We start from the raw sequence: 27,693 nt of genomic DNA on the forward strand, positions 1-27,693 counted from the left end.
TTCTGTCTTTATTTGCTATTAGAACTAGGTTGATATCCCGGGAACTTAGGAAAGGTTGCACAACATTTGCGTCAACGAGGTTCTTGATCACACTTGAGCAATGAACAACACAGTGCAATAATCCACAAACGAGAAGATTACTTCAAACGTGCTGGTCACTGGAATTCCATGGGACATAATCTCCGGTATTAGCTTAGCATTCGCGTGACTGTGTTCATAAAGTACAGCTTGTTGGGTTGCACGCTCACAGTGCGAGTCGTGTTGGTACGAGATCGAACATAGGCCCCCCTGTATCTGTCGGCATGCTGTTTGTGTAATTTACATTTTAAAGTAGTAATCTTATCCATATACAATCAAGGTGCTATACATTTTAATTTATACAGGCTGTACACGCCTTCTCCTGACACTGCCTGTGTAAGGGCATAGAACTCCCAATCGAATGGGTGTTCAGAGGCTATTACTCACGCCTCTTGACCATCGCCAGAGTAGCAAAAAATGACGCGTCACCACTCGGACAAGATCGCAGTTATGGCGCTTTACGAACGAGAAATTCCTGGTTAATGTTGAATTAAAGCGATGAATTAAACATACAAAACTCTCATTGCGGCCTAGTTTGTGAACAACAATCGCACTGTGGTCAGAGAATGAAACTGGCAGAGTCTCACAAAACAGACCGTTGAAAATGAGTGCGGAATGTGCATAAATACTGCCTACGCCCGTGAGAACGTCTGTGAATTTGTGTTAATGAGCGAGAAGCATGACGTCATGCTCGTGCATCATTGATATCTGCATTATTTGTTAAAACGTAGGAACAATTCTCTACTCCTGTCTTTGTCCGCATTAGTTACCGCTTGATCATTCGGGTCATATACTCAAGGAAGTTTGCCATTAGCACAACATGCTGTTAACAGTCAAGTAAGCTACGCTTTTAGTATATCGACGTCCTCTGCTGCATCATTAAACATATAATTACTGATCCGCTTTAGTGGTTACAGAACAGGAAATCTCAACTTATTGCCCCCCCCCCCCCCCAAGTGTGTAGATTGCAAGGCAAGGCAAAATAAGGCAGGGACTTTCGCAGAAACAGGAAACAACCCCACGAAATGAGGACGCTTGTTGTACATATGTCGGCGGAATGGCACCTGTTTCTCTCGAGAGCTAAGGTCGCTCAAATTCAGCTTAGAAAATAGCGAATATTCAGAGGTTGCAATGATGACCGCACAATTTTTGCCTAGATATGCATCTGTCTGTCAGGACACGAGACGGCGAGATGCCTCAGCACCATCGCCAGGACCCCGGACTGCGAACATCCGCGGGATGTTGAAAGACGGGAACAACGGCAAAGGCGAGTTTTACAGTGACTTTACTCTTTCTCACAAATATTCTCGTACTCAAGCGCATGCACGGAAAAGATGGTAAGCGCCGGTGTATGCGTTTTGATAACACAGATGATGATGAATTTTTTTTAATTAGAACTAAAACCGATGGTCGATCTCCCTACTGCGGGATTGAGTCCATTGGATGTCGCAGGCTCTCTAGCCCTACCGGTCAGCACCAACCGGTCAGTACCTGCTCACCTTCTTGGTGTGAGTGGGTAGCATTTTCTCCCACCGCTCCATCATTGGTCCTTTTACCTTTTATACGTCTGTATTCAACTGGCAGGTCCAAACCATGTGGTCTAGGTCCGTCCGTATGCCCTTGTGTGAGTATTGCGGCTTATACTCTTCTGGGTAGGTTTCGTCAAGTTTTCTGGCGCTTTATTATGTGTTTTATTCGCATTCTCCTGAGTGTTATTTCCTGTTACTTGTATAGTTATTTTCCCGCTAGTGGTTATAACTTGCGTCAAGCGCAGTATTGTAGGATTTCTGAGTATCTAGCCAGCATCTTTCAATAGTTGTCCTCGTATATATGCTGGGGTGCCCATGGTAAAAGTGTTCCGGCTACGGCGCGTGCGTCTTCATTCCCCCTTATGACTGATGCGCTGGTGTCCATATGAGCTTTGCTTGCTTTCCGGCTTCGTTTACATCCATCAGGATCGTAATGGATGACTACCCTACCCTCCTTCTGATGTAGGTACTGCGCGCTTCTTGAGAATCTATTATTATAATAGCGTATTTTTTTTCAGTGCGCTTATTGGGAGCGCAATGGCTAATGTATAATGCGTGTGGTGAACTAGTGGCCAGTTTTATGCAATATTTGGTCCTAAATATTCATAACATTGCGTGTGCCGTATTGCCAAACCTGCTGCACTAAGCACCTGTCGGAAACCACAGAATATTTTCGCCTATGGCGAGCACCTGAAACAATGCGTGCCCTTTAGCACTTCTACTTTATTTCTTCCCGCATATGAAACTGTTTGAAAAAAACTCGCGGCTTTAGGGAACAAGAAAACGAAAACCATGACGATACAACTAACATTTGAACCAGGGCGAAGGAGATGCTCCAACAAGGCCGAGCTGAATAAACTTCGCTCCTTTGTTGCGTGTACCGAGGGAGGAAATACAATAAAGCTCGGGAACTCGAGCAAGCGGGGGCGTTCGCAAAGACGCTCTGAGCTCTTCTTAAGCAGTGTTTTTTTTTTCACTTAAGAGCGCCAGTGAAGGCTCTCTACAAGCAGGCTCACGCTCTCGTTCGTTACGGTTCCAAGAGTCTCACGAGATCTATGTCCTTAGGCCAACCGTGGGCGGAGTGCACTTCAGGAGTGTGATTCGCTGATTCCAGATGATCACCCGCCTGGGAGATTTCTTCGTCGACAGGATTGAAGACGTGATCGGATACCGTTCCGGGGATCAGCAAGAAAACTAAGCCCCGTTGAAAGCAGTTGAGAAACATACGTAGCCAGGTTCTCGAAAAAGCAATCGCCGAAATGCGAACAATCCAAACCGTTTTACTGGAGGACTTATTCGTATATCCGTCTATTTTACGGGGAGAGGGCAATAGTATCGGTTTGTAGTTGCTGATTTAGTTCTTTAAAAAACCGAAGTGCAGGCTTTTGGTGGAAAACCATTGATCATGTGAAACAGGCCAACAGGCCTTCCTTTTCAGGTGGCTTAAGGCAAGAGCTTCATCCGACCACATGGCCTGGTACGCACAGCGCTGAATTTCAACGTCGCTCGGAGTTTCGAAAGGCGCGTGCACGACGTGGTGAGGACCAAAATGTAGCTTGCGCAGAGCTTTCCTTAGCGCTTCAGTTTAAGTAAAATACTGTTTTCGTAAATGTTCGCACTAATTTTTTCTCGGATAAAAAAGGCTTAACCTCAAATTGGGGACTCGATCAGATCAGTTGATTTTCTGTATGACGCTGACAAGGCAAGGACGGGGGATTATTGGTTGTTTGTTGTGCAGGAAATTGCGTTAAACTGGTTACGAGAGAAATAAACACACTAAGGAACGATTGCACAGACAAAGGGTGCAATCACGAGTGATTTTATTGCTCTAAAAAGGGCTTCTTTATACAGAAACGTACATATCTGAAGCGAGAACTTTCGTTACGAAGGCGAACAATAACAAAAACAAAAACGCTACAAACGTAAGAACAGCAGTGCATCTTTCAGCTGTTATTAGTAGGATAACCCCATTCGTTCCTTTGTGTAATAGTTCCTTCGTGTGTTTCCTTTATCTTCCAACCAGTTTAGCGTAGTGCCCTTCACTGCGCGTGGTCAGCGCAGGAGAAGCATCAGCACAACTTCTTGAGCCTGTGACGCTTACTACACATTGCAGTTTGCAAACTTATTCATTAAAGGCGGATAGCTGCAGCGAACAGTGCTCTTCAATATAGCTTTCTTGCAGGGTCAGCTCGACAACCAGATGCGCGCAGTGTTTAAGCAACCGGTAGCTTTTCTGTTACAAAGCTGCCATTTGTGCTGAATACCCTGCTGCGTGCACTCCAACCAATTTTTTCAGCACCTGCTTTTATGCGAAGCATAATAAGGACACTACTTAGCTCAACCATAGCCCAGCCTGGCGCGGCCGCGACCACCACTGACCTTTAATGACACGCTTGGTGTGACGTCATAGCCTAACTCCAGCTCCTCCCGCTAGGGGCGCTGCAGCCGAGCACGTGGTCTGACGTCACGACAGCTGAGGAGAGACGGGGCTCAACTCGCGCGGTCGCCGCGCGGCCGCGACCACCAAGGCTAACTCCCGCTCCTCCCGCTAGGGGGCGATTGTCGTCGCGGCATTGTATAAAAGAGCCCCGCTCCTCACGCCGAGGCAGTCATATAGCGAGATGCCGCCTACAGACAGGGAAGCTCGGCGGAATGAAAAGCGTAAGCTTCAGCGAGCCACCGAGACTGATGAATTGCTTCGCATCCTAGGCTTAACCTTAGCTAAGCCAGGCCATTTTTTATCTAAACTACGTGCATAAAGCTGGTCAGACGAGTCTTGTTTATATTCAGATGCCAGTTACGGTCTCGCTACGGGTTCACATTTTTTGTTCCATTCGAAGCGCTCTCCTGCAGCCACGTCCTAGATCGTGTATTGCATTCAACGAGACGTCTGCACTGAAATTTGTCTATCCTGTATTCACCTCCCAACTTATCGAAAAACTGCTGACTTAAAAACGAGTTTCCGCTGAATTCTTTTGCTGCCATATGCTATACACCTCATTTGAGAAACTTGCTGCTGTTCAACACTAGTCCACTTAGGAAGTATCCGCAAAGCGTAGTCCACTCGTTTCTCAGGTTTTGCGGAAAGTGTATGAGCGACAGCAGGATGGGTGCAGTTTTCAAAGCGCTCCCACCTGGGCACCCGCAAGCAACGTTTGCTCCTAGGGAACACGATATACAATGTCCATGGAGAGGCTACAACGACGCAACAAAGACGCTTCCTTGCTCACTTTCCGTTTTATTTCCGGTGTTTTCTTTCGTCAGGTGTTATCCACGTCGTCGACGCGACCTTCATAAATAAAGCGCCGTCCAATATGAGCTTCGCTTTTGGGATGCGGGCGCAGCTACTCACCCGCCATCGAAAGCTTCCGCAACGGTTAGATCAACAGTGATTGACACTTTTCTTTTCTTCGTTTCCTTCTTGCCACATTTTCTGCATATGCAATAATGAAAATAAAAATAGCTCGAAAATGCACTTTGGTTCTGAGCAACTTCCTAGTTCTACTTAGCCCATTCAACAAAAATAGGTAGTGTACGCAGGCGCAATCAACAAGCAGTTGTGGCAAACTTGCGCACATTTATATCAAAACAACAATTAGGATCGATCAAAAGTCACCAAGAATTTGCCTGAGTTGAGCAGCCGCCAGGGAAACAGAGAAAATAGGAGCAAACACCTCCGTTCAATCTCCTAAATGTTTGAAAGTTGCGTAAGAATATTAGCACCATTTATCGAAGTGATGAAACGCAGGTGTATAAATCACGAATGTTTATGCTTTAGCTGTGCTGTGACAGCAAAGAAGCAGGGCTTGGGACCAGGAGACTCTTGTGCCTATACTTGTATGGTTGATGGGGTTCGTAGCGATCAACTCCCGCATTCAAATTGGCCGCCCAAGTGATTAAGACAGCCATCTCCTCCAAGCCTATCGCCCCGTCTCCTCTTCCACTCTACCTCTCTATTCTGCCTCCTAAATTTGGAGGCGGAGATTTTTCGCTTTCCGCTTTACCTTTTTCATTTTCTCTGTGTGGACAGGATTCCACTCTATACTCTAAATCACCTGCCACCGAGGCAGGTGGCGCTGCAGATGACGTTGACGGAGCGAGACTGAGGAACGAGCAGATAATTGCTAACGCTCTAAAGAACAAAAAACGTACACAAATGAATAGAAACAACGTCGTGTTAGGTAGCAGCAGATGTGTTTGTTTTGCATGCTTTTATATAGTTCAGAAATCAGACCCCGGTGTCATTTTGTTCATAAATAGCAAGCTCTCCAGCACTCTATTCAATCCTCTTTGAGTGGTATAGCCAACGTTATCCTGACACTCATAGAGCATTTAACACTACCTTTACAGGACTTTCTATCGCACTTCGATATAAAAAGGCGTGGGAAATGAAAAAAAGACAATGAAAACAAAGATCGAGAAAACTTTCAAGATTGGAACAGTACCTTAAAAAAAAGTAAAAAAGACAGGAAAAAATGTAGCAACTCGTACGCGCCGATGGGCTGATCCCTTAATGCACAGCGGCGCTTGACTCATACGCGTCCCACGTCAAACAAAACTATTCTTCTCGACTGTCCGCTTTGTTGGGAGATAAATTATGCATGGTGTGCTCCACAACGCGATGCATTAAGAGATCAGGGACGGCATCCATAATTGACGATTACTCTTACGCGATTATGGACTTGTGCCTTCTTTCATCATCATTAGGTCAAAAATAAGCGAATAAGAATGAAAAAAATAGTGAATTACTATAGTCGGATATATCTAAAAAAACTAAGCGCCTTTTCGCCTTCAAAAGACCACATTCCAGTCAACGGTATCGGCTGTTCCTCATGAGCCTGCTAGTGTGACAATGCAGGACGAGAGAGAGAGAGAGACAGCAAACCTTTACGAAGCAAATAAAGAGGGAGGATGGGCCGGCGCAGATAGAGAATGCCCGCATCTTCTTGGTTCGCGTCCTTAGTCCGGGATGCCGCAAGGTCCCGCCACCTCGCGAGTTTGGCGTACGAGGGACTTGAGGAGGAAGGTCTCCCAAGCTTATTTAGTTGGCGTGGTGGGGGAAAGGAAGTGCGGACTGTGTTGACAGGCGTGGCATTTGTCCATGGTCGGGAATAGTCCCTTACTTGCAGTCACACCGCTCCCTGCATTGTCATGCTAGCAGGCTCATGAGAATCGGTCGACGCCATTGGGTGGAATGTGGTCTCTTGAAGGGGAAAAGCCGCTTCGTGTCTGAGTTTTATTTGACTGTAGGTACCTACTAGGTGGCTGGTTTTTCTAACAGAATCTCCCCTCCGTCTTTCAACAGATCTGCTGTTACCTTATGCTCATCAGCTGTTTTTCACCTTTGCATTGCCCTAAGGCTTTCTTTATTTCCTATTTCGTTACAGGCGGGATGACGCATTGCTATGCGCTTAGGTGTCTATTATTAGAAAAAAATAGAAAACTGAAAAAGTTAAAACTTAGAAAAACTAGCCACCCTGTATACGCAATGCCTTATGACCTTGACCGTACCAGAAGCTGGAAGAACGCTAATATAATCTTTATTCATAAGAAAGGAGACGCCAAGGACTTGAAATATTACAGACCGATAAGCTTACTGTCCGTTGCCTAGAAGGTATTTGCTAAGGTAAGCGCTAATAGGGTCAGGGCAACCCTAGATTTTAATCAACCAAGTAATCAGGCAGGATTTCGTAAATCATATTTCACAATAGATCATATTCACATATCAATCAGGTGGTAGAGAAATGCTCAGAATATAATGAACCCCTATATATAGCCTTCATTGATTATGAGAAAGCATTTGACTCAGTGGAACCTCAGCAGTCATACAGGTATTGAGGAATCAGAGTGTAGATGAGCCTTATGTCAAAATACTTGAGGATATATATTGGAACTGTGCAGCTACCGTAGTCCTCCATAAAGTCAGCAATAAAATTCCAATAAGTAAGGGCGTCAAGCAACGACGAACAATCTTGCCAATGTTATTCATCGTCTGTTTACAGGAGGTATTCCAAATCCTGAATTGAGAAGAGTTGAGGATAAGATTTAATGAATGCCTAAATAATTTGCGATTCGCTGATGACATTGTCTTGCTGAGCCACTCAGGAGATGAACTGTAAATCATGATCAATGTGTTTGACAGACAGAGCAGTACGGTGGGTTAAAAATTAACATGCAGAAAACCAAAGTAATGTTCAACAGTCTAGCAAAGAAACAGCAGTTCACAATTGGCAACGAGGTCCTGGAAGTGGTAAAAGAATACGTCTACTTAGGGCACGTAGTTACAGCTGATCGGGATCATGAGAGGGAAATAACTAGAAGGTTAAGGATGGGGAGGAGCGCATATGGCAGATTCTCTCAGATCATGAATGACAGTTTACCAGTATCCCTCAAAGGAAAAGTGCACAACAGCTGTATCTTACCGGTACTCACCTACGGTGCAGAAACGTGGAGGCTGACGAAAACGATTCAGCTGAAGTTAAGGACCGCGCAGCGAGCCATGGAAAGGAAAGCGATAGGTGTACCGTTAGGAGAGCGGAAGTGGGCAGAGTGGGTGAGGGAAAAAACGTGTGTTAATGACTTCCTAGTCGAAATCAAGAGGAAGAAATGGGCTTGGGCAGGGCATGTAATACGAAGGCAAGATAACCGCTGGTCCTTAAAGTTAACGGCGTGGATTGCAAGAGAAGGGAAGCGTAGCAGGGGGCGGCAGAAAGTTGGGTGCCCGGATGAAATTGGGAAGTTTGCCGGCATAGGGTGGGCGCAGCTGACTAACTACAGGGTTAATTGGAGAGACATGGGAGAGGTCTTTGCCCTGCAGTGGGTGTAGTGAGGCTGATGATGATGATGATAAGTTCCTGTTCTCGGCGCAGCAGGGAAATAAACTGGGCGTCCCCTATGCTGTTCTGACGTCCACGTTGACAGGTTTCTTTTGCACACATGTATACGCACAGCAAATGTAGAACTGAAAGAAAAAATTCGTTGCGATTTAGCTGCTGTCTTATCGGCCGAAGCAGCCGGTGTCGACGCATACCAATGATAATAGGGACATGAAGTCAAAAAATATTTTCATTGAGAGAGGTTGAAAAAGCGCAAAATACAGAGTTTGATCGTAATGAATTCGTCTTGAAACCGTAATATATTATTTTTGTGTTTGCTTCTTATTTTCTCGCCACCGATGCGAGTTGTTCTAAGCTCTTTATTCACCTGGGGGCGAGTTATGTTTTCTTTGTTTTCCAATTACGACTGAGTGGTCAGGAGTCATCGCTATTCCGCGCCACTGATTCTATCAGGACGCCTCTTACTGGTCATGTTTAAAGAAAGAGGCGCCCTACTGTCACTCGGAGTGGGTTTATTGGCGACTCATGGAGAAGACTGATTGGATGTGATGAGCGTGAGCATATTTAAAAATAATATTGCTTCTCTTGAATAATGAACAATACTTTCTTTTAACTGCGTTCGAATGCCGTTAACCAGCGTTTTAAGTCTAGTGCTTCATATTTATCTCGTAAATTCATCGCTTCGAGCTACTTTGTCATCTGGGGGACGTTCAATGCGCTGAGTCTTTTCAAACCACGCTTGAGCGGCCGCACACACATGCACTAACTGTAAGAAATATTTCATTTATTTTTTCATAAATGGCCATGACAAAAAACAAGTTTGAGTTCCATGAATACCACGGAGAGAACTAAACGTCTTTTATCGTTTTTTTTCTTTTACACTATTTATTGCGCAGTTCATTCCGCTCTATTTAGAAGGCAGCACTCGAATGTTATAGATACGACAGAGTGACCAGAAAAACGACAAAAGTATTGCCTCGACACAACTGGCTGCCGCTCTAATCACGGACATATTACACCTTTTCTTCCGCCTTTGCCAAAAGGAACCTCTAAAAAGCTCCTCACGTCCACTCCTATGACGATTGGATACTGCCTGCGTGGAATTCCGTCGGCACACGCACGAGTCTATGCAGCACTGCGTACGAGTGGAGGCTCTGCCTCAGAACTGAGACCTCCCAGGACCTCGAACGATCCACTCAGGACAAAAACTAGATGCCTACTATTCCAATAACCATTTACCTTGTTTGCCCGAACAACCACTTAACGTCTGCTTTTTGTAAAATAAATTCGTTCACTCATTTTTCTTCTTCCTCGTATGTAATGTGCCCAGTGGTGATTTATATCCGGTCAATGTCCCTCTCTTTCCTTTCCTCTTTCTACCTCCCTTTGTAAGTACGTAGGAAATATGATCAGTGGTTTCTTTCGAAAAAAAAAGAAACCTACTTTGGTCATGTTGCCATACCGATTCTTTTATGTGCAATCCGTGCGCCAAATAGCGTAACAGTCCACTACTCTATTAGCAAAATATAGCGAAAAAAATGTTAGAGGTTTAACGTAGATAAACTGACAGGTTTGCTAAAGAATTTTTTTAGCCTGGTTGGCTCATGGTTTTTCTTTGCTGGGTTGTCGTCATGTCTGATGACAATATCGGACTCAGGTCAGGTATAAGCTCTGATCAAGGTTAAGCTAACCTGATCTGTTCGCACCGGAGATGGAAGTTGATGAAGGCGACGATGTGCAATGCACAGCGCGAGATTACGTTGCAGTTTAACACGAAGCGTGTTTGGCGGCGGCGATAGCCTAGTGTTCTCGAGCAGAGGCCAGCGACCGCGAGTTCGAAGCCCAGTCGCGGGAACATTTATTTTATTTCTACATGGGAAACAGTTGCTATGCGAGGTTTTGCAAAAGTCGCCTTCAAGAATGACCTCCATAAAATCTCGTTGAGGCGGTTAGACCTCGTGAAGTATTGCTTTCGCACCAAAAGCTCAGAGAAGCGCGATAGGAAGAGCCAAAGAGGAATGCTTTCACTTAAGAACAGTTCTCAAATTGATTAGAAGATATAACAAATAACTTTAAACATGTCTAAAGCTCATGAAACGTAAAAACGTATACGATGGTGCAATGAATATAAAGCCTTGACAAATTATTTTATTCCTTTTTCTGTTTACTTCGCAGATAACTGATTCTCATAAACAAGAGTACTTGAAGACTCTACGACGCAGGACGAATGCGGAGATTTGAACATTAAATGAAATTTTACGGAAAAAACAAGGAGGTGGACATGTTTTTTTTTCTGGCAGACAGGAGGCGAGAGAGGGGAAAGAACTCCTACGGTGACAGATTTATTTTCTGCATTTATTTTAGAAGTTTCTAAATGCACTTCGGTAGAGCTACCTTATCTTTACGCTTTGGCTGGCTGCAAAGTGCAGGTCATGAATCGAAATTTCAACTTAGGATTCCTTCTTCGGCCCAATTAGAACCCAGCAACTACAGGCGTCAACAAGTTTTGTGCGAGTTTGGTGAATATTTTTAAGCTACTCTTTTTCGATGAGACAAGTATCTGTATATTGAACTTTCACTCTTTTGTTTATCGCTCAATGATAAAATTAGCGCAGTGGTATTGAAAGTGGATTTACGTAGCTCAGTGCATTACTCGAAGTCGCTTGCTGCACATGGTGAAAGACGCGCAAAACTATGGTGTGCGCACAACCGATACGCATGATTATTCAGTTAATTCTCTAATCAGTGGACTTACAGCTAGCGCAAGCGCGCTTTATCGCCGACCCCACCGCGCTGCTGTTCATTTGTTGCGCGCACGGGCACATGAGTTTTGGCAGAAAAGAAAATTAATTTGTGAGCGATGACGCCATGAAGCAGGGACGTAGTATATAAGGAACGGAGTGGAGGAGGTTCTAAATTTTTATAGACCGCCTGGGGTTCTTTAATGTGCTTTGGCATCGCACGGCACAAGGGCGATTTTGGCTGGGATCAAACCTGCAACCATTAGATCAGCAGCTGAAGCCCACAGGCACTGCGCCGCCAGAGCGGGTGCTGTATAAAATAACGGGTGCAGAGACAGCTGAAGGAGACAGATGAAGTATTCGAAAAACATAACTTCCATAAACAGAGCATTTTGATGCTACTGACATCCCCGACATAGGCAATTCACTGATACGGCTTATGTGCGCGCGCATCTCAGTGCGAGTCTTCGTTGTTTTCTTCCTTTCAATAAAACTTCAGTTGTTAGTCCAGCCTCGTCTTGTTTGCTTCTTCCTTTGTGTCGCGTCTTCTGGCTGGTTTAAAATGAGCAATTGCATACAGCCTGGCTTGTTTATTGATCTTTTTCTTTTCAAGAATGTGCATCCCAGGTGCGCTCTGTGTCGAAGGGGATTAGTGCTTGTCGTTAATTTTGCTTCAATTGCGTGTCCCGTCTTTAACGCAGTAGCGTTAGAGCGCACGTTAAGCGGCCACCTCCGGGGCGTGGGACCGAAATTCCCATTGATCGATGATTTCAGGGTTGCGACCTGAAACGGAATTGAAATTGATTTTAAAACATTAGATATATTCTGATTATCAGCTGGCAAAACGACTTAATGGTAATTATGACATCTAAGAATGTAATTTATTGGCGCTGGAAAGAACTTTGAGGTGAGACCGGAATTCAAACCGATACCCTTGGGCGCGAGTCAGACATGTTAAGCTTAGGCCGCTAATCCGCAGCCGAAGGACTTAGGTAAATGGAGGCCTTGTATGTCTTGCGCTCAATAAAAAAAAATAGAATAGAAAATAATAAATAAAGCACATAAAACATTAACAAAACCTTCATGAAATTGTATGCGATATCCTTAAATCAGAAAGTGTGATAGAACTTAGGGGGCCACTTCCAAATTTTGGGAATCCTCAGATTTTCAACTTTCCCGGTGCACTATGATTAGCCCACTGGTGGTAACGCGGGGTTGATGACGTCGCGACGCTGTCAATCGCTTTCATAGATCGCGGGAAGGGCTCATACCCCTGCCGGCGCAGTGGTGTAGTGGTTAAGCCATGGCCGCTGCCTCGGCTTCAAACACAGGCACCGGTGGGGCTTGTGAAATCTAGGTTACTCTTACCGAGCTCCCGTAACGCTCTTGCGAAGCACCACGATGGTCAGGTGGCAAGTGCACGAAATTAGGAAACGGTGAGCAGTTTGCTCACAGTCTGGTGGGCAGGTTGCCACCTTCCACGGTAGGCAGATTGCTACGACGTGACAAGGTCATGTGACCTCTATAGATAATCAGGAAATTTTGTAGTATATTTCAAATTTCGCGATGCGCTCTAATTGGTCAGATTGAGTCGCGTGAACCTACAATGCCAGGAAATTGACCAATCACAGAACTTCGTTTACATAGAAGACAGAAATTCTTTGAGATGGTAGCCTCAGTGCCATTGCATTAACAATAAAAAAACCAAAGCGTAATAAAACAAAGAACAGTGTCCGTGTTTGCGAAGTGATCTGCGAAGAGGACCCAGGTCGTTGAAAGGAACCATTAACGATTTCGCGTCATACCCTTAAGACGGAGATTAAATGTCCACCCAATTTCTTTAATGCGGTGTTTTGAATGATTGTAAGCCTTAAAACTGCTTTGCGTCGCCCTATTTCACGGAATTTGCCGGACTAGTGCATTGTTCTTGGCTGAGGAGATTTGGAAAACGTGGTTGTGGTGGGGCTCGAGTGATATTTCTTTTTCAGCAAAGCTATAAAAAATATAACAAGCCCCTCTGGCAGGTAATAAAGGCAGCTGTAACACATAAAATGAAAAGGCAATGTTAGGGGCACATCTCTGGTACCTAGGTTGAGTACAGCTTGTCGTTATGGGGGATTTCAAGATGTTTTGAGCAGGGCGTGCAAGGACTACTAAATGTATAGAAGGGAGCGGCCTACCAGAGCCCCAAAATGTATACTTATAAATAAAACGAAAGAGGGCACTCACGCGCGGAGTGAAGCGCAATATTCCTGCTTTCTTCAGCACACAAACAGGAATAAGCAACAAAAAATAATAAAAGAACGACATACGTCATGCCTAACGCGCAGTAAAGTGAGCAGATAACGGCTTCCTGTCTAGACAGTGTCAAGTGAGCACGAATGCTAGAGGGGGGCGTAACGAGCAGCATATGCAAAAAAAAAATACCAGTTCTGGAGACGTGCGCGTTCATCCTGCGGCTATTTTTTTTCGTTCCCTTGCGCGGTCGTGTTGAATGCACCATGCACGGCAAGCGGTTCAGTATAGCCTACTCACACAGTGCCATCCCGAACATGCTCGAAAAGCTCGCAGTCCTAGCTTTCGGTATTTGTATTTTTCCGCCTCTGTTCACGTTTTGCTGGGCTTACACGGGAAGGTTGGATACAAGGGTCGGTAAAAGCGGCTGGTTCTTTTTGTTATGTTTGTGCACGGCGCAGCCAAGGCGGGTGCAATTAGTTCTGGTGGGCAGGCCGGCACGTGTGCTGTTTCCAGGCAATGCAAAAGTTAGTTGTTGTTTTTTTCTGGCAGGAAAACGAAAGAGGGTGATAAAGCACTGTGGAGAAGGCAAGTGTAAACAAAGCGCAAAAAGAAATCATGTTGTGCTCGCACCTACTGTGCTAATCTATTTCATCAAAACTCTACTCCACACTCTAAACACTAATGCTTCTGTATGGGAGTAAAAAGAGATTATAAGCCGCTCTAGTGCACTCTCTTTTAGGAGCAAGGTGTATATGCTTCCCAGGTTCCGGAGTAGCTATCATTAAACATGAGGAATGATTATTCTTGGGAACAGAGGTGCACAAAGCATAGTAAATGGGTACAGTTAGCAGTGGGAGGAGGTTTTAAATCGCAGCACTGAATGCCCTGAGTTTAGAAAATAGAGTAGATGGAGACCCAGCTCCGATAAAATCTTCGTAACTGCTAAAACTTCACCTGTTTTAAAGAGGGAATATGGTTACGTTGCCGATCGTAAGTATTCCGTATTTTAGTAGTAGAATTGTGCGCCAAGGCGTGGCCAATATACTTAGCCTCATGAGATGAGTGCGCCAGCGGACACCTCACGTTCTTTTAACATCCTTCGTTTTCAGAGCGGTGCAGGCGTTGAATGACGTTTTTAGGAAATGAAAGACTGGGTAACAGGCTATCCTATGGGCGAATGAAGAAATGAAGGGTATGAGAACGAGCTAAGTTGCCAAATTCAACTTATCAAAGACCGTAGGAATAATATTTTGTTTATTTAAATTGATTTATTAATATTCTTTGATTCTTAGCGACAGAGCACGCCTTATTTCGCAAGTCAAGTGACTGGTGTTCCGCGGGGTCAAGTGCGGAATTTACGAGTCGTACGAAGGCCGAAGAATGAATCGGGAAAATTACTACGGAACATGTCCCCAAGGAATGAAATTCACCAAACTGCGCGCAACGAAGAGTTGCTTCTGAATGACCACCGCGTACGCGTTGGCCACTCCGTATAACAGCAGGTTAGCGGCAGAAACGCTCTGATCCTGTAGGTTCCTTGGTTTAGAAAACTTGTTTAGAATAAAAGGCCAGAACGAATTCGTCAATGCAAGGCGTGTAGCCCGATTTTGTAAAGATTCTTTTCCAATGCACTCCATTGGTCCCTGATGTCAAAGTCTGAACATTCAGCCTAAAAACCGTCATTAGACCTTCCTATGACTTGCTTGCCATTGGACAATTTCAGCTGTTTGCGCTGATATAAAACGTGCGGTGAACTCTGATGGAGCGGTATGAGAGTGTAAAGAAAAAAGAACCGAATATGCCAGCTCGAGCCTACAACATGGCTGCATGCTCTGAACTCAATCTTGTAGTTACTGTGGTCGAGGAAATCAGAGCAGCCCTACTGACATGATACATATAATTGGCTCTTATGGAATTATGGCAACATAGACTCCATATATAATAAGAAAAAGCATAGCGAACTCTAATAATTTCCTCATGTTTCACCGCAGTTCCCATTTCTATACCTGTATCTTTTACACGATTTCTATATAATGTATATGACGTCATATGGAGTCCGTGTAAAATTCTACTATTTTTATGTGTCGTGCTTAAAGTCTGTTTAGACTTTGTATAAATTTTTCACGGGCTCCTTATATTCAGATTATTTCTCGTATGAGCCATGACTACATGCGAACTTATGATAATCATCATATGAAATGTTTCACTAAAGAGGGCCACGATAGTAGCATTAATTCATCCCTGTTAACTTTTTATTTAACCCCTCCCAATTGACTGTGGCTCTGTATCGCGTTCGTTATGACCGTGACAAGCCAATCAGCGAAGCAGATAAAGTGTAACACAACTGACTTAAAAGAAATGTTCTGTACGTTAGCCGCAAGCGGTCGAAAAAATGGTTTATCACATACGATGAACACAGTTTTTTTAAGGCGCTTGTTGCATCTTTCGCTTCTGTGCCCGCAAAGACAGGTCGTTGGTGGCGAGCGCTTGTTTCTCTTTTATTCTCTCTTTTCGACCATATCGTTTAATTAGTTTAGGAGCTTTTAAAGTTAAGCACCTGGTGGAGGGAAGTCAGCAATACTTCTTCAATGCTGCATGCTTTGTGAAGATGCAGGCTGCGCGGCCCTGCCAGCGTTTTTGAATAAAACCTTTTTGAATAAAAAAAGTCCTCTCATGTTTGAAAAACAACTATTGAGTTGATAATCTCGGTAAAGTTGCGACAAAAGAGGGGAGAAGGAGGAAGCATTGATAGTGAAGGCAGCTGCACTTCCCTGCGCCACTGTGAACGGCGCAAGGATGCTGTGTCGCGAAACAAATTGTGATTCGGTTGTTTTCAGTGCCTGTGTTGTTCGCTGTTCCCGTTTCTGCGTTTATCAGGTTCTCTTGTAGCTTGACAAACTAATTAGCCGTTATCTCCAGAGGGCAGGATCGCGCATCGGAAGGTGTGCGGATATAACAAGGACGAAATTGCAAGCGAAAAAGAGGAAGAGAGGAAAAAACAATTCAATGAATTTTATTTCTCATTGCGCATTGAAGCGGCGGACGCAATAAAAAAAGGGCGCTTTTGGTAAACAGAATTGAGATAAGGATAACGAAAGCGGGCGGTGGGCACGAGCTTAACGCTCGGTTCAGTGTTTCAGTTTGGATATTTATCAACATAATGAGAAATGCTCAAGAACACACTGAGGGCAGGGAGTTACAGGAAAAGATTAAGAGCAGGGAAGAAAGAAGTATCGGATAGCGAACGAAGGAATTTATTATCATGTAGTCAACAATTTCTTGACAAGCACAATTTCCGAAATAGCCTCCACTATCCTTCCACTATAATGGCACTATAGCTTCCAGTATAAAGCCATTTCAAGTTCGATGCAGAAATAAAAATATACATAATGTTTTTATGCAGACTAAACGCTGATTTTGTTTTTATTCCTCGTGGCTGTAATTAAAGCTCATAACCATATTCACCGACAACGACAAAACGGTGGCGACTGCGAAGGACAGTAGCTGACACGGCAGTTGAGGAGAGTATCTTTCGCCTCAGAGGACTCTCGACGAAACAAAATCTTTCAGCTGAGAGCAAAACTAGCTGTATGCATTCTACCTCCATGGCTCTCATCCTTGTCAGTTTTCCTACACTGAAATGGGCTCCCATTTTTTTATTTACAAACTAAATCCTTTGCTAGACGAGAACACACACTGATCGTGGCAGACGAGTAGAAAGCTACACTGTCACGGACTGTGTCAGCCTTGTGAAGAATGCCGGCTATTGTTCCCCCCATCCTGTCTGTCTCGGGCGCTGCTGTCTCGCAGATTCGCGACCACTTTATGTAGGAGGGTTTCAACATTTTCTGATTGGGCTGGCAGGGTGTGTGCGCTCTGAAAGCAAAGGAAACAGGAGGCAGCCATCCTTTGTCGTCGGCAGAATTGCGGCCAGGCGCCGCTAGACCTCGCTCGTCGGGGATCTGCGGGTAACGAGAAAGCGGGAATTTTGGGACAGCACAAATCTCGCCGCGTTCCTGCCTCCTCTGCGGCCCCACTGAACGCCTTGGCTTTCTCCGCCCGCACATGTAAGAAGAAGGAATGGAGGGGGAGGGCGTCCTTCAATCTGCCCTCCATCAAGTCGTCTTATCCCTGAGAACACGGCCGTGGTGTGAAGGGGCTCAAGAAGAAAGAAAACAGAGGAAAGAAACAAGAAAAGAACGCAAGAAGTAAACAAAGAAAAGGGAAGAAGAATGAAAAGAAGGAATTAAAAGCAAGACAGGATAGCGAGGATGAAACATCGAAGGAAAGAAAGGAAGGAAGAACAAATTAAATAACTGATGGAAGGAAAGCAGCACAAGACAGAGAAACAAAAGGTAGGAAAAACAGAATGACAGAAGCAAAAAAGAGTGCAAGAAAGATACAAAGGAACAGAAAGAAAGAAGAGGCAGCAGAGGTGACTGCTGATTTCTTCCTCCTACTGACACGGAGTACACTCGTGGCCGAGTGCCTGAGGGAGATTGGTTGCGGTCCTTTTCGGTAGTGCTACTTCTACTGCGTTGGACCTGGCGACGAACACATTCGGGAGGGAGAGGAACGATGAGAAGAAGTGGAAAAGAAAAGGAGCACAAAGGTTGGCTGGACGACGGAAAATAGGTACTTCAATGTTCTTAACGCGAAGGTGAACAGGCTTTCATAATGTATGTGTAAGTGGTACACGAACTCTTAGAGTTATCACTATCTTCTCTGTTAAAAGGCAACAGTATAATACTGGAGGGGAAACTTAAGGAACGCCTTAGCGTATGACGCGATCGCATTACTGATTTAAGAGGGACGAATTTGGTAAGTCTCTACTTTGCATTCATAGATGTCTGGGAGTCCTCATAACAATCTTGGCGCAGTGGTGCAGTGGTTAAGCGATGCGTCACCGCCCTGCTAAGTGGCTATCTGAAACACAGCCACCAGTTGGAGGATGTGAGTTGCACAACCTCTCGCGACGAATCATTAATCTCACTGCCACCTGCCCCGGTAGACAGGTTGCGATGATGTCACAAGTTCACGGGGCCTAGCTCTTTCGCTTACAACTCCTGCGTCTACGACAAATTATCTGCAGAACGGAAGCCATAACTTTAATGGGTTAAAAGTTGGGAACCAGTGTTGCCAAATCATTTACATGGCACGCAGTGCGTGTACACATATGGCTGCAAATGCTGTATTCACGATCATGAAAGATGATTATAAGGAATATTCTATGAACTAAGCCCACGAATGAGTAGTCCTGTCTGGTATGCTTTCTGAGTGTAGCTAAAGAGGTGCTCAGTTCGAAACAGCTCGTACATAGTCGCGATTAAGTTTAATACCGGGTGTTCCAAAAATGATCTTTACAAATTTGACCACATATATTTCAGAATCAGGAATAAGTAGAAAGGTGCGGCTTGCGGCATCATTTTCACACACACCCAAAGTTTTCCTTTGGTTTAGTTTTTTTCCTGGTTAGTCAACTGATGAAATTAGGCACTCCCCTAGACGCTTGGTGCGGTCTTCTTCATGAGAGTGTGATGGGTTCGTTTTTCTTCGCAGATGCGTCAGTAATCTCGACTGTTTGTCTGAACATCTTGCAACTATTTTCATTGTTACAGAACCAAGAACTGCAATCCGATACAATCTTCCACCAGGATGGTGCCCTTCTTTACCGGGCTCTGATCGTAAGGGACTCCATGAACGAAACATTTACAGGCCCCCAGATTGGCCAAAGAGAACCCATTCCCTGGCCTCCGTCTGCAGTTATTTCTCCAGACATAACTCCATTGGATTTTTTGGGGCGTGGGGCTTTGTGAAGAATAATGTCGACGAGACCCCAGTGCGGGGCATGCAGAAACTGCGAGCTCGAATCAGAGTAGCAATTGCGCACGTTAATGACGACATGCTATGCCAGAAATGTCAGGAACTGAAATATCGCTTACATGTTCTGCGTGCCACACATGGGGCATACATTGAACTTTGCTGAATTGCTACCAAGAGTTTATGTCTGTATCAACATTATGCACCAATCCGCACCTTTCTACGTATCCCCATTTCTGAAATATACGTGATCAAAGTTGTAGAGATCATTTTGGAATATCCTGTACTTTCATGGCTTCTGAGCATGGTATACTATCGCAGCCGACTGTACTGCACAGCGCTCTGTGGTCGCTAAACCGGTAAACAGTAAAGATATTTTTATAAGACGAAAGATATTTTTATAAGACGACAACTTAAATGCCATCCTATTAAAACTGACAACGTTTACGCTATGCTGCGTTATCTGGGAATCTTGTAGATAACAGAAAAGCCTGTCCACTCTGGTGAAACTTCAGACTTAACTCACAGCATAGCTCGAAGGACGAATGTTCTCGCTCTGCAGACGACGCCACAGGGAGCGCGCCTATGTGTATGAGCTGTAAGCAGTTGTAAGGAAAGGAAAGCGCGGTATAAGTCTTACGGTGGCTCGGTACCTCGGCCGTAACGTGAAAGAAAGGTTAAGGAAAGAGCGAAAGGGGAAGAGATTTCATACAATTGACAACGCTCGCAATAGCTACAATTTAAATTTGCGATTTGCACAACACTGTTTAGATTAAAGTTGTACTGTTAAACAGAGTCAGCCAGGATGTTCTAGAACGAACATGCTTGATGTGCAACCCAAAGAACAACGACAACAAAAACAGTTACGTGTCTTCTTTTTGATTCAAATTAGTTATTTCTCTGAGACTCTAATGGGGGCATTTCACTTATGACTTGTCAGCACACCTCTACCTTTCAACATACCGGGTACTGACGAAATTGTAAATGGTAAGCCTGTACCTTCAGAGCATTCGTTAGAGTGCGTGTTCGAGCACACAAGCAGTGACAAAGCATTTTATCTGTTCAAAACTTGTCCTTGAGTAATGATGTCAGCGATAAACCTAGTGCAGAAAAACACACCTGAATCATGAATCGAGGTGAGAGTCCTACTTCCTCCTTAATGATTCCTTTTCATCATGTGTGTGCGAATGGTTTTCCGGAAGATAAAAAAACCAGTAGATGCGAAGCTATACTAAAATCGCGAGATGTGCCCTAATGGAATGCTTCGGAAGAAATTCTTCCAGGGTGTGATTTTTGGGTCAAGCTTATGCACAGAAACCTCCATATGCATGAGCTCTATATAGAGTGGCAGTCCTGCCTCTGACCCTGTGCTGGTCAGTAAACCGCAAAAATTTGCTGAGCCATTGCGGCGCGCTCCAAGAGCTTGATAAGCACCATTCCTCGTGTTTCCTTTTTTTCATCCTTTCCTTCTTTATTTTCTGCCTTTCCTTCTCCCTTTCTTTCCTATTTTATATCTTCTTCCCTTCTTACTTTCTCTGGTTCCTCTTTTATTTCTTAACCTCGTCATTTTTTTCCTTTCCTACCTCCTTTCTTTCTATAGCTTTTTCTTCCTTTCCTTCTTCCTTTCTTTCCTACATTTATTCCGTCTTTTCATTCTTTCCTTCATTTCTTCGGTCCTTTCTTTCTTCTTTCTTTCTTTCTTTCTATATATCTTTCTTCTTTCCTTTCTTTTCTTCTTTCTTTTCCTGTCTTTCTTTTCCTTTTTCTTTCTTCCTCTTTCTCTCCTTCTTTCCTTCCTTGTTTCTTTGTTTCTTCCTTTCGCTGTTTCCTACTTTCCTTATTTTTATTTCTTTCTTTGTCAGCTCCTTTATTTTTTTTTGTTCCTGTCTTCCTTAATTCCCCTCTCCTTTTCCTGCCTCCTTTCTTTTTTCCTTTCATCCCTTTTTCTCACCTTCTTTCTTTCTTGTCTTTCTTCATTTCCATCTCCCTTTCATCTTTCCTTCCCTTTCCGCTCTCGTCTTTCTTTCCTTTCTTCGCTCGCTTTCTTTCTTTCCTTTATTCTTTTCTTCCTTTTTCGTTCTTTTTCTTACCTTCCATTTTTTCTATACTCGGCGTTATTTACTCAGCATCAAAGAATCCTTCGGACTTCGTGCCTTCCGCCGGCAGGTGCTGCTTCTTCTCACTAAGAGTAATTATGCGGAAAAACAAGCTTAGGAGGAGACGAGAACCAGGCTGCCGCGCAACACACAGGAACCACGCCAGAAGTACCTAATATGCAGTAATAAACCTACTGCAACATCGCTGCTGTAGAATTGTGTTACGGCATGCACGCCCGAAAGAAAACCCTTGCGCCTGCGTAAAAAAATTATTTAATAATTGGTTTTTGGGGGGGGAAAGGAAATGGCGCAGTATCTGTCTCATATATCGTTGGACACCTGAACCGCGCCGTAAGGGAAGGGTAAAGGAGGGAGTGAAAGAAGAAAGGAAGAGAGAGGTGCCGTAGTGGAGGGCTCCGGAATAATTTCGACCACCTGGGGATCTTTAACGTGCACTGACATCGCACAGCACACGGGCGCCTTGGCGTTTTTCCTCCATAAAAATGCAGCCACCGCGGTCGGGTTCGAACCCGGGAACTCCGGATCAGTAGTCGAGCGCCCTAACCACTGAGCCACCGCGGCGGAAAAAAAAATTATTTCCATACTAGTAGTTTCGGACCCGACTGTCAGTGAGGCATGTAGGTAAAAGGCAATGGCCGGAGTGGAGAAAAGTGTGTTAAGCAGTGCGGAAAAAGTCGACATCCAGAAACAAATGCTGGCTGTGGGCTTTAAATGTGATCGGCGGATTTCACTTCCGAACGCGAAATTGTTAGCGTAGTTCGCATTATGATGTCATTGATATGGGGTCATCATGACCGGACTCGAAACAGCGATTTCGTGTTTAATAGCAGAACGCATACGCTCTGGGCGCCAAGACGAGTAAATTCTTCGTGTCAGTTATGAAGTGCTGCGAATATTACTTCCCCTGCGTGCAACCAAATATTAGTCGGGGCCAAGCCTCCACGGATGGTGCCGTTTGCATCACTGATAAGGGAAGAAGTGTTTCTCATACCCGTTCTAGAAACTCTTTCTGCAAGGTTTGGTGCATGTTATCCTGACGTCGTTCTACTATTATTAAGCATAAAAAAAGCTGCCCAATTAGAACCCATTGAGGGGCTCTTGGCCTGGTGTTTTAATCACGGTACATATTACCGTTTTTTTTAATCTGACCTGAACAAAAAAGCGGCTTTGAATATGCCATGGAAAATTTCACCAGAGCGAAAACTGCCCCGTACAGAATCATTGGATGCAGGCCGTATATAAATGGAAGGCTAAACAGTGCCGAGAGATATTATTCGTTCTGAAACGTGATCTGCTTTTAATAACCCTAACGTGTTGAGGAGATTGTGGGCGAGATAATTGAACTGGATTGCTGTTATCTTGAAGGCATACTTCCAGTAATGCAGAAGCAAACCATTGGTCGGAGCATAAGTATGCCTTTGAGTGACGTATTTAGGCGTACTCTGCTATTGAACAGCAGTTCACCAATATCAATCTGGAAAGCGCGTAGCAAGCAAATGTGTTCGGACAATACTTAATTTGGGTACCAAAAATTGAGAGCGATTTAAAACATTTAAAAGAAGCGACGAAAAAAAAGATAGAAGTGGAGAAGCTTTGAGACACAGAATGAGAAGAGCACAATGTGGAAAACTGTAGATAATATTTTTACACCAAAAAGAAGAATTTTAAGATAGCAGGTAATAAAACGAACAAATATTGATGTTCGTTCGTAACAAATAAAGATAGAACAAATAACGATATTTGGTGAAACGGATTAGATTAAAGGACAGGGAGGAAGGGAGAAACAGATAGCCGATAGGCATTAGAAAGAGATCTGCCAAAGAAACATCATGAGAGGTTAAGAGGATCGCATATGTGACCCAAATAATTTCCGCATTTTTGTTCACCCCTCATGAAGGTCTAAGCAGCTAAAACTGCACCTTACAATGCTGCGAGGTGAAATCGGTAAGCAAAACAATTGTTAACAGGGGCAGTGAGCTCTCCGCAGGAACCGTTTCGGTGCGTACAACGACATCATTACGGCGTAGTGGTGGCCACGAAGAGCTTAAGAATCCCTGCGGCACGCGAGGCGCAGCACTTCAGCGTCGCCCCTGAGAACGTTTCCGGTGGAAAATATAAAAAGAAGAAGCAGGCGCGACTAAGAAAGTCTAGATAATGCGAGCGAAAGGCACGTCTTGAGTGCGGAACCACGCTCTTGCACTCAGCCGGCACGGCGAGCACGCCAGCGTCTTGCTGCTCGATGAAGGAAACCGGGTTAGACACGGTGGCGATTACCTAACCGGTAGTTTCTGATGCTGACTCGCCTTTCTTCCGGCCGTCTGCGGAAGGTGGCGAAGGAAGGGGCTTCGCACCCAGCAGTCGCACCGCAGCCGCGCCCTACAAACTGGTGTTTATTGTTGTACCCTCGCATCCGGCGTTACCCGCTCTCGCACCATTTCTCGTTCGCCAGCGTCCGGAACTCGGATTCTTTCTTCTACGGGTCGCGTATTTTTAATATATATTCTCTCTACACGGCTGCCACCTCAGAGTAGTTTAGTCGCTGCGAGCCATTTCCTTTTCTTGTTACCTGTTCCTTGAGCGCCGACCTGTTCGGAGCAAAGGGAAAGCCCTCGGAATTCTGATAGACGAAACATACGAGAGAAAGAGAGAGAACATGAAGGAAAGAAAGCAAGTAGAGAGGGAAGTGACAGAGAGAACGTGAATGAACAGCGGAGGCGAAGCCCGGGCAAACGACGCGAACAGAAGGGGAAAAAAAGCCCACCTGCGAAGCAGACGCTCCTCGGGCGTCCCCATGGCGACCGCACTTGACGTCACGGCGGACGGCCTGCGGCCATTGGTCGATCGGCCAGCGCGGCACGGTCGCAATGAGAAGAAATGGGGAGCACGCAGACGAAACGATTGCGCGACGCGGGAAGGCTGCCCTGCCGTGGCGTTGCAGAGAGAAACGTGCGTGCCGTCTGCTGCTGCTGCCTGCCTTCAGTTCTCGTCTGCGTCGAGATTCGTCGTTACGGATTGCTGTTAATCGACGACACCCTAAGATGTTTGCAGACGGCTAGCAAGGAACCGGGCTTGTCTACCCACGATCTGCTGTCGCCGAAGCCATGGCTTTAAAATTGCATCTGCACTCCGTGAGCGGCTTCAGGGGACGCGGAGATCGCCTCGCCAAAGCAACGTTTCGGGGTGAGTCTCAAGCCATTGTGCTTTTTTTTTATTCCACGGCCAGTTGCATCGGGTGATATTTTGCAATCGAAACGGTCGAGTGGTGGATGAATGCGGTTGACCCCAGACAACGCCGCCTACAAGAGAGGAGCATTCCCCCTTCTCAAGCAGCATAGAAACAAGCCAAAATATTATCGTATGGAGTGCTTATGCCGTAGTGCATGCGTTCAGCAATTTTCTTCCACGTTGGCTCATACGATGACCGCAAGTATACCGAGCGGCGACGATTTTTGACTTCAAACGCTATTGTGAAAAAAACATACACATCGCATAACTTGGCGGTACTTTTGAAATAGAGGACGCGTGGATTATGATACAGTCACGGAACCCTTTTTGATGTTAATTGCTCGCTTTTTGCAACTACATGCAATTTTTAGTATAGTTGTTATTAAGAAGCAGTGTGACGGAAACATCTCTCTTTTACTTGGCGTTGAACGAATGCACGGTTTTTTGCGGTGTTTTAGTCGATCAGTACCAGGTGTTGGCGTCGCCATATGTTTGCAGCGGCCCCATTTGCATCGAGTGCATGCTACAGCCGGTTTATTGCCAAGTGCATTAGCGCCGAGAGCACATTTTGGTGAAGCGTGTGCAAAGGAAAGAGTGCACTTGGGCTTTCGTATTTTCACTGGCATGCGTATCAGAAACGCGTCTTTTGTTTTGTGCGTCAGGAGTAGAAGTTAGCCGTTGAGATATGCAACGTCCGGGCGATGCAACTTTGCCCTATCAGATTTGGTGCAAAGAAAATAAAATATCAAAGGCAAGGTGATGCGCTTCTTTGAACGATATTTTCCTTTTATCTTTAGAGGGATGATTAGCATATCATCTATTGCTTTTATAAAAATAAAATCAACTGCAGACACAAGCGATAAAAATATAAACGTATAAGCTGACGATTATGACGAATTAATTCCAGCAAAACCAAAATATAGAACTATTTGTGAGCGCAGCCTTTTTTGTTCACGACAACCTATTCTGACGAGCAACTGCTTTCCTACAACTTGAAAACGTTAGCATGCTACATAAAAATGAAACAAATATTACTCTAACATGCGCCTCATTTTTCCGGTCCAAGTAAGATGAAACTACTCTTGTCGGATGTCGTGTGCGCACAATTATTCCTAAAAACGTATCAAGTACCAATTTGCCCACACTGCAACGCCAAAACTGTAGTTGTTTAAGAGGTGCATGTTAAGTCTTGAGAGAAAAAAAAAGCTCTTTTACTAAGCGGGTTAATGGCGCATCAAAGATTGCAATGTCCTCATTGCTCATCACTCGAAATCAAAATGTAGTGTTTTGCTTTTGTGAACCGCATACGAAACTACTGCGCCTATGCAACTTGTAGATTTTATACCCGCAATAAAATTACGTTGTTCCTGGCTGACAAGCCTCGAATAGAGGACAGCAATTAAAAAGGCCCATAAAATAATTCAAACGCTACAAGGACTGGTGACCTAATTCACCAAATATTCATCATTTTATTCAACTTTCAATTTGTTATTTTTTACATCGATCGTTCTTTGAGTGCGTCAGCTGTCGGCTGGAAAGTAATTTCTACGCAATCTATATATATGAACGGAAAGCTCATTTCACTAAGCCGGTTGTGGGGCTAGTTGGTGTTGCATTTTTTGAAGAGAAGTAATTACGTGCTAGATTTTAAAGACGAGCATAGAGACGTGACAGGGCGGTCGCTGATTCCATCTAAGTATATAGAAATGCATACTCATTACACTTTAGAACGAAGGCAATGAGCGCACCTGCATTTATGACAAGGGCATAACCCCTTGTAGACTAAGGAGAGCACACAGCATCTATGGCTTATTTTCTAGTAGTCACTCGCTGGCAGGAAGACTTAAGTGGTGCCTATGCACGTGTCGCCTTTGTCCTTGATAATGCATGGCTCTGATTGTTCGTGTGCTAAACTATTTTTGCTTCTAGTTATACTTTCCATTTCTTCACGTTGCGCCTCCTAGTCGGCATGGTTCTCAACCTCGCAAGAGTGGCAATGGGTGTTCAGATCCTACAACAAGTGCGGTACGTTTTCTGCGACCTTTCATCCGTAGCGCGCCTAACGAACATCTTTGACAGTTTTTATGCGCTGCCTTAGTTCGCAGAACCACCACTGCGCTCCATGGGGCGTATCTTTGCCAATTTACATGACGCGATGAAGAGTATAGGGAACGCTGTACTCGTTGCCAACCGTGTTAAGGTGTCGGGACTCCCTGTAGATGTAGCACGTGATCAACACCGGTTTTGCGCAGCCAAGTTCTTCTCGTCTCAGCTACTTCTTTCGTGTCTCCTTCCCAGCTGCTAGTATGTTGTCAAAGACTGCTTTGCGCAATGCGGCTACCTCGCACTGAAAGCTCGCCTGCATCATGTGAGGGAATCACTTGCGGAATGCGGGTTCCAGACAGTGCGTCGGGATAACTCTGTTAGCTGTTATCGAATTGGTCAAATCAAGAGGTAAACATCTGTCCTGTCTCTAGCCGGGTAGCACCAGCAGCGTATAGTAGCGACCAATAAACTTACTTGGAGTCACCGCCAATTCTGCCACGTCTGTATGTGTGCTCGCCTTGGAAAAGTTCTGAAAAATTACTTTCCTAGTAAAAATGAATGACAATAATTGTCTGATACACAAAAGCAGAGAGCACGGAAATTTCTTGCAGCGAAACGTGGACAGTTTTTGAAACAAAGCGAATCTCGGTATAGCACAGTTTTCTAGATAAACCTTATTTCTTATGACCTCGATATATATATTTTATTTCTTTCTTTGATTCCTTTATGTTCTCATGTTGAGACATTAGATGTTGGATAGGGCGTTACGAGGCAAAATGTCATAGAAATTACTAATTTTTCTTTCAATGAGCTGCTTGAGAGTTAATTTGTCGATGATGGTGGAAACTTCGGTGGGCAGGCCAAGGGCAACCTTCAGTGCCTTCAGTGACTGCTCAGCAATGCTCTTACATATATCGGTAACCAGAGCACAATTTAGAAAGCTGAAAAAGTAGGATCGCAATTTGGGCCTGGGCTAATACTTTTGGCTTGAGAACAAGTTGTCTACACATAGCGGCAACATTGTGTGACAACCAAGAGAAAGCTACTGAGAGAGAGCGCCTGT

General features: G+C 44.7%; 1 protein-coding gene across 1 annotated transcript in view; it reads left to right on the top strand.

Annotated features, from left to right (window-relative positions):
• The first annotated feature begins 24,246 nt into the window (after positions 1-24,246).
• The window catches only part of mfr (ferlin family C2 domain-containing myoferlin misfire), a 321,798-nt gene continuing 318,351 nt past the window's right edge, over positions 24,247-27,693 (top strand). Inside the window, exon 1 of the mRNA XM_077639248.1 lies at positions 24,247-24,539. Within this exon, the coding sequence (XP_077495374.1) occupies positions 24,461-24,539 (79 nt within the window). The 5' untranslated portion in view covers positions 24,247-24,460. The remainder of the gene's footprint in view (positions 24,540-27,693) is intronic.

The sequence above is a fragment of the Amblyomma americanum genome, chromosome 10 (assembly GCF_052857255.1).
Source record: "Amblyomma americanum isolate KBUSLIRL-KWMA chromosome 10, ASM5285725v1, whole genome shotgun sequence".
Taxonomy (NCBI): Eukaryota; Metazoa; Arthropoda; class Arachnida; order Ixodida; family Ixodidae; genus Amblyomma; species Amblyomma americanum.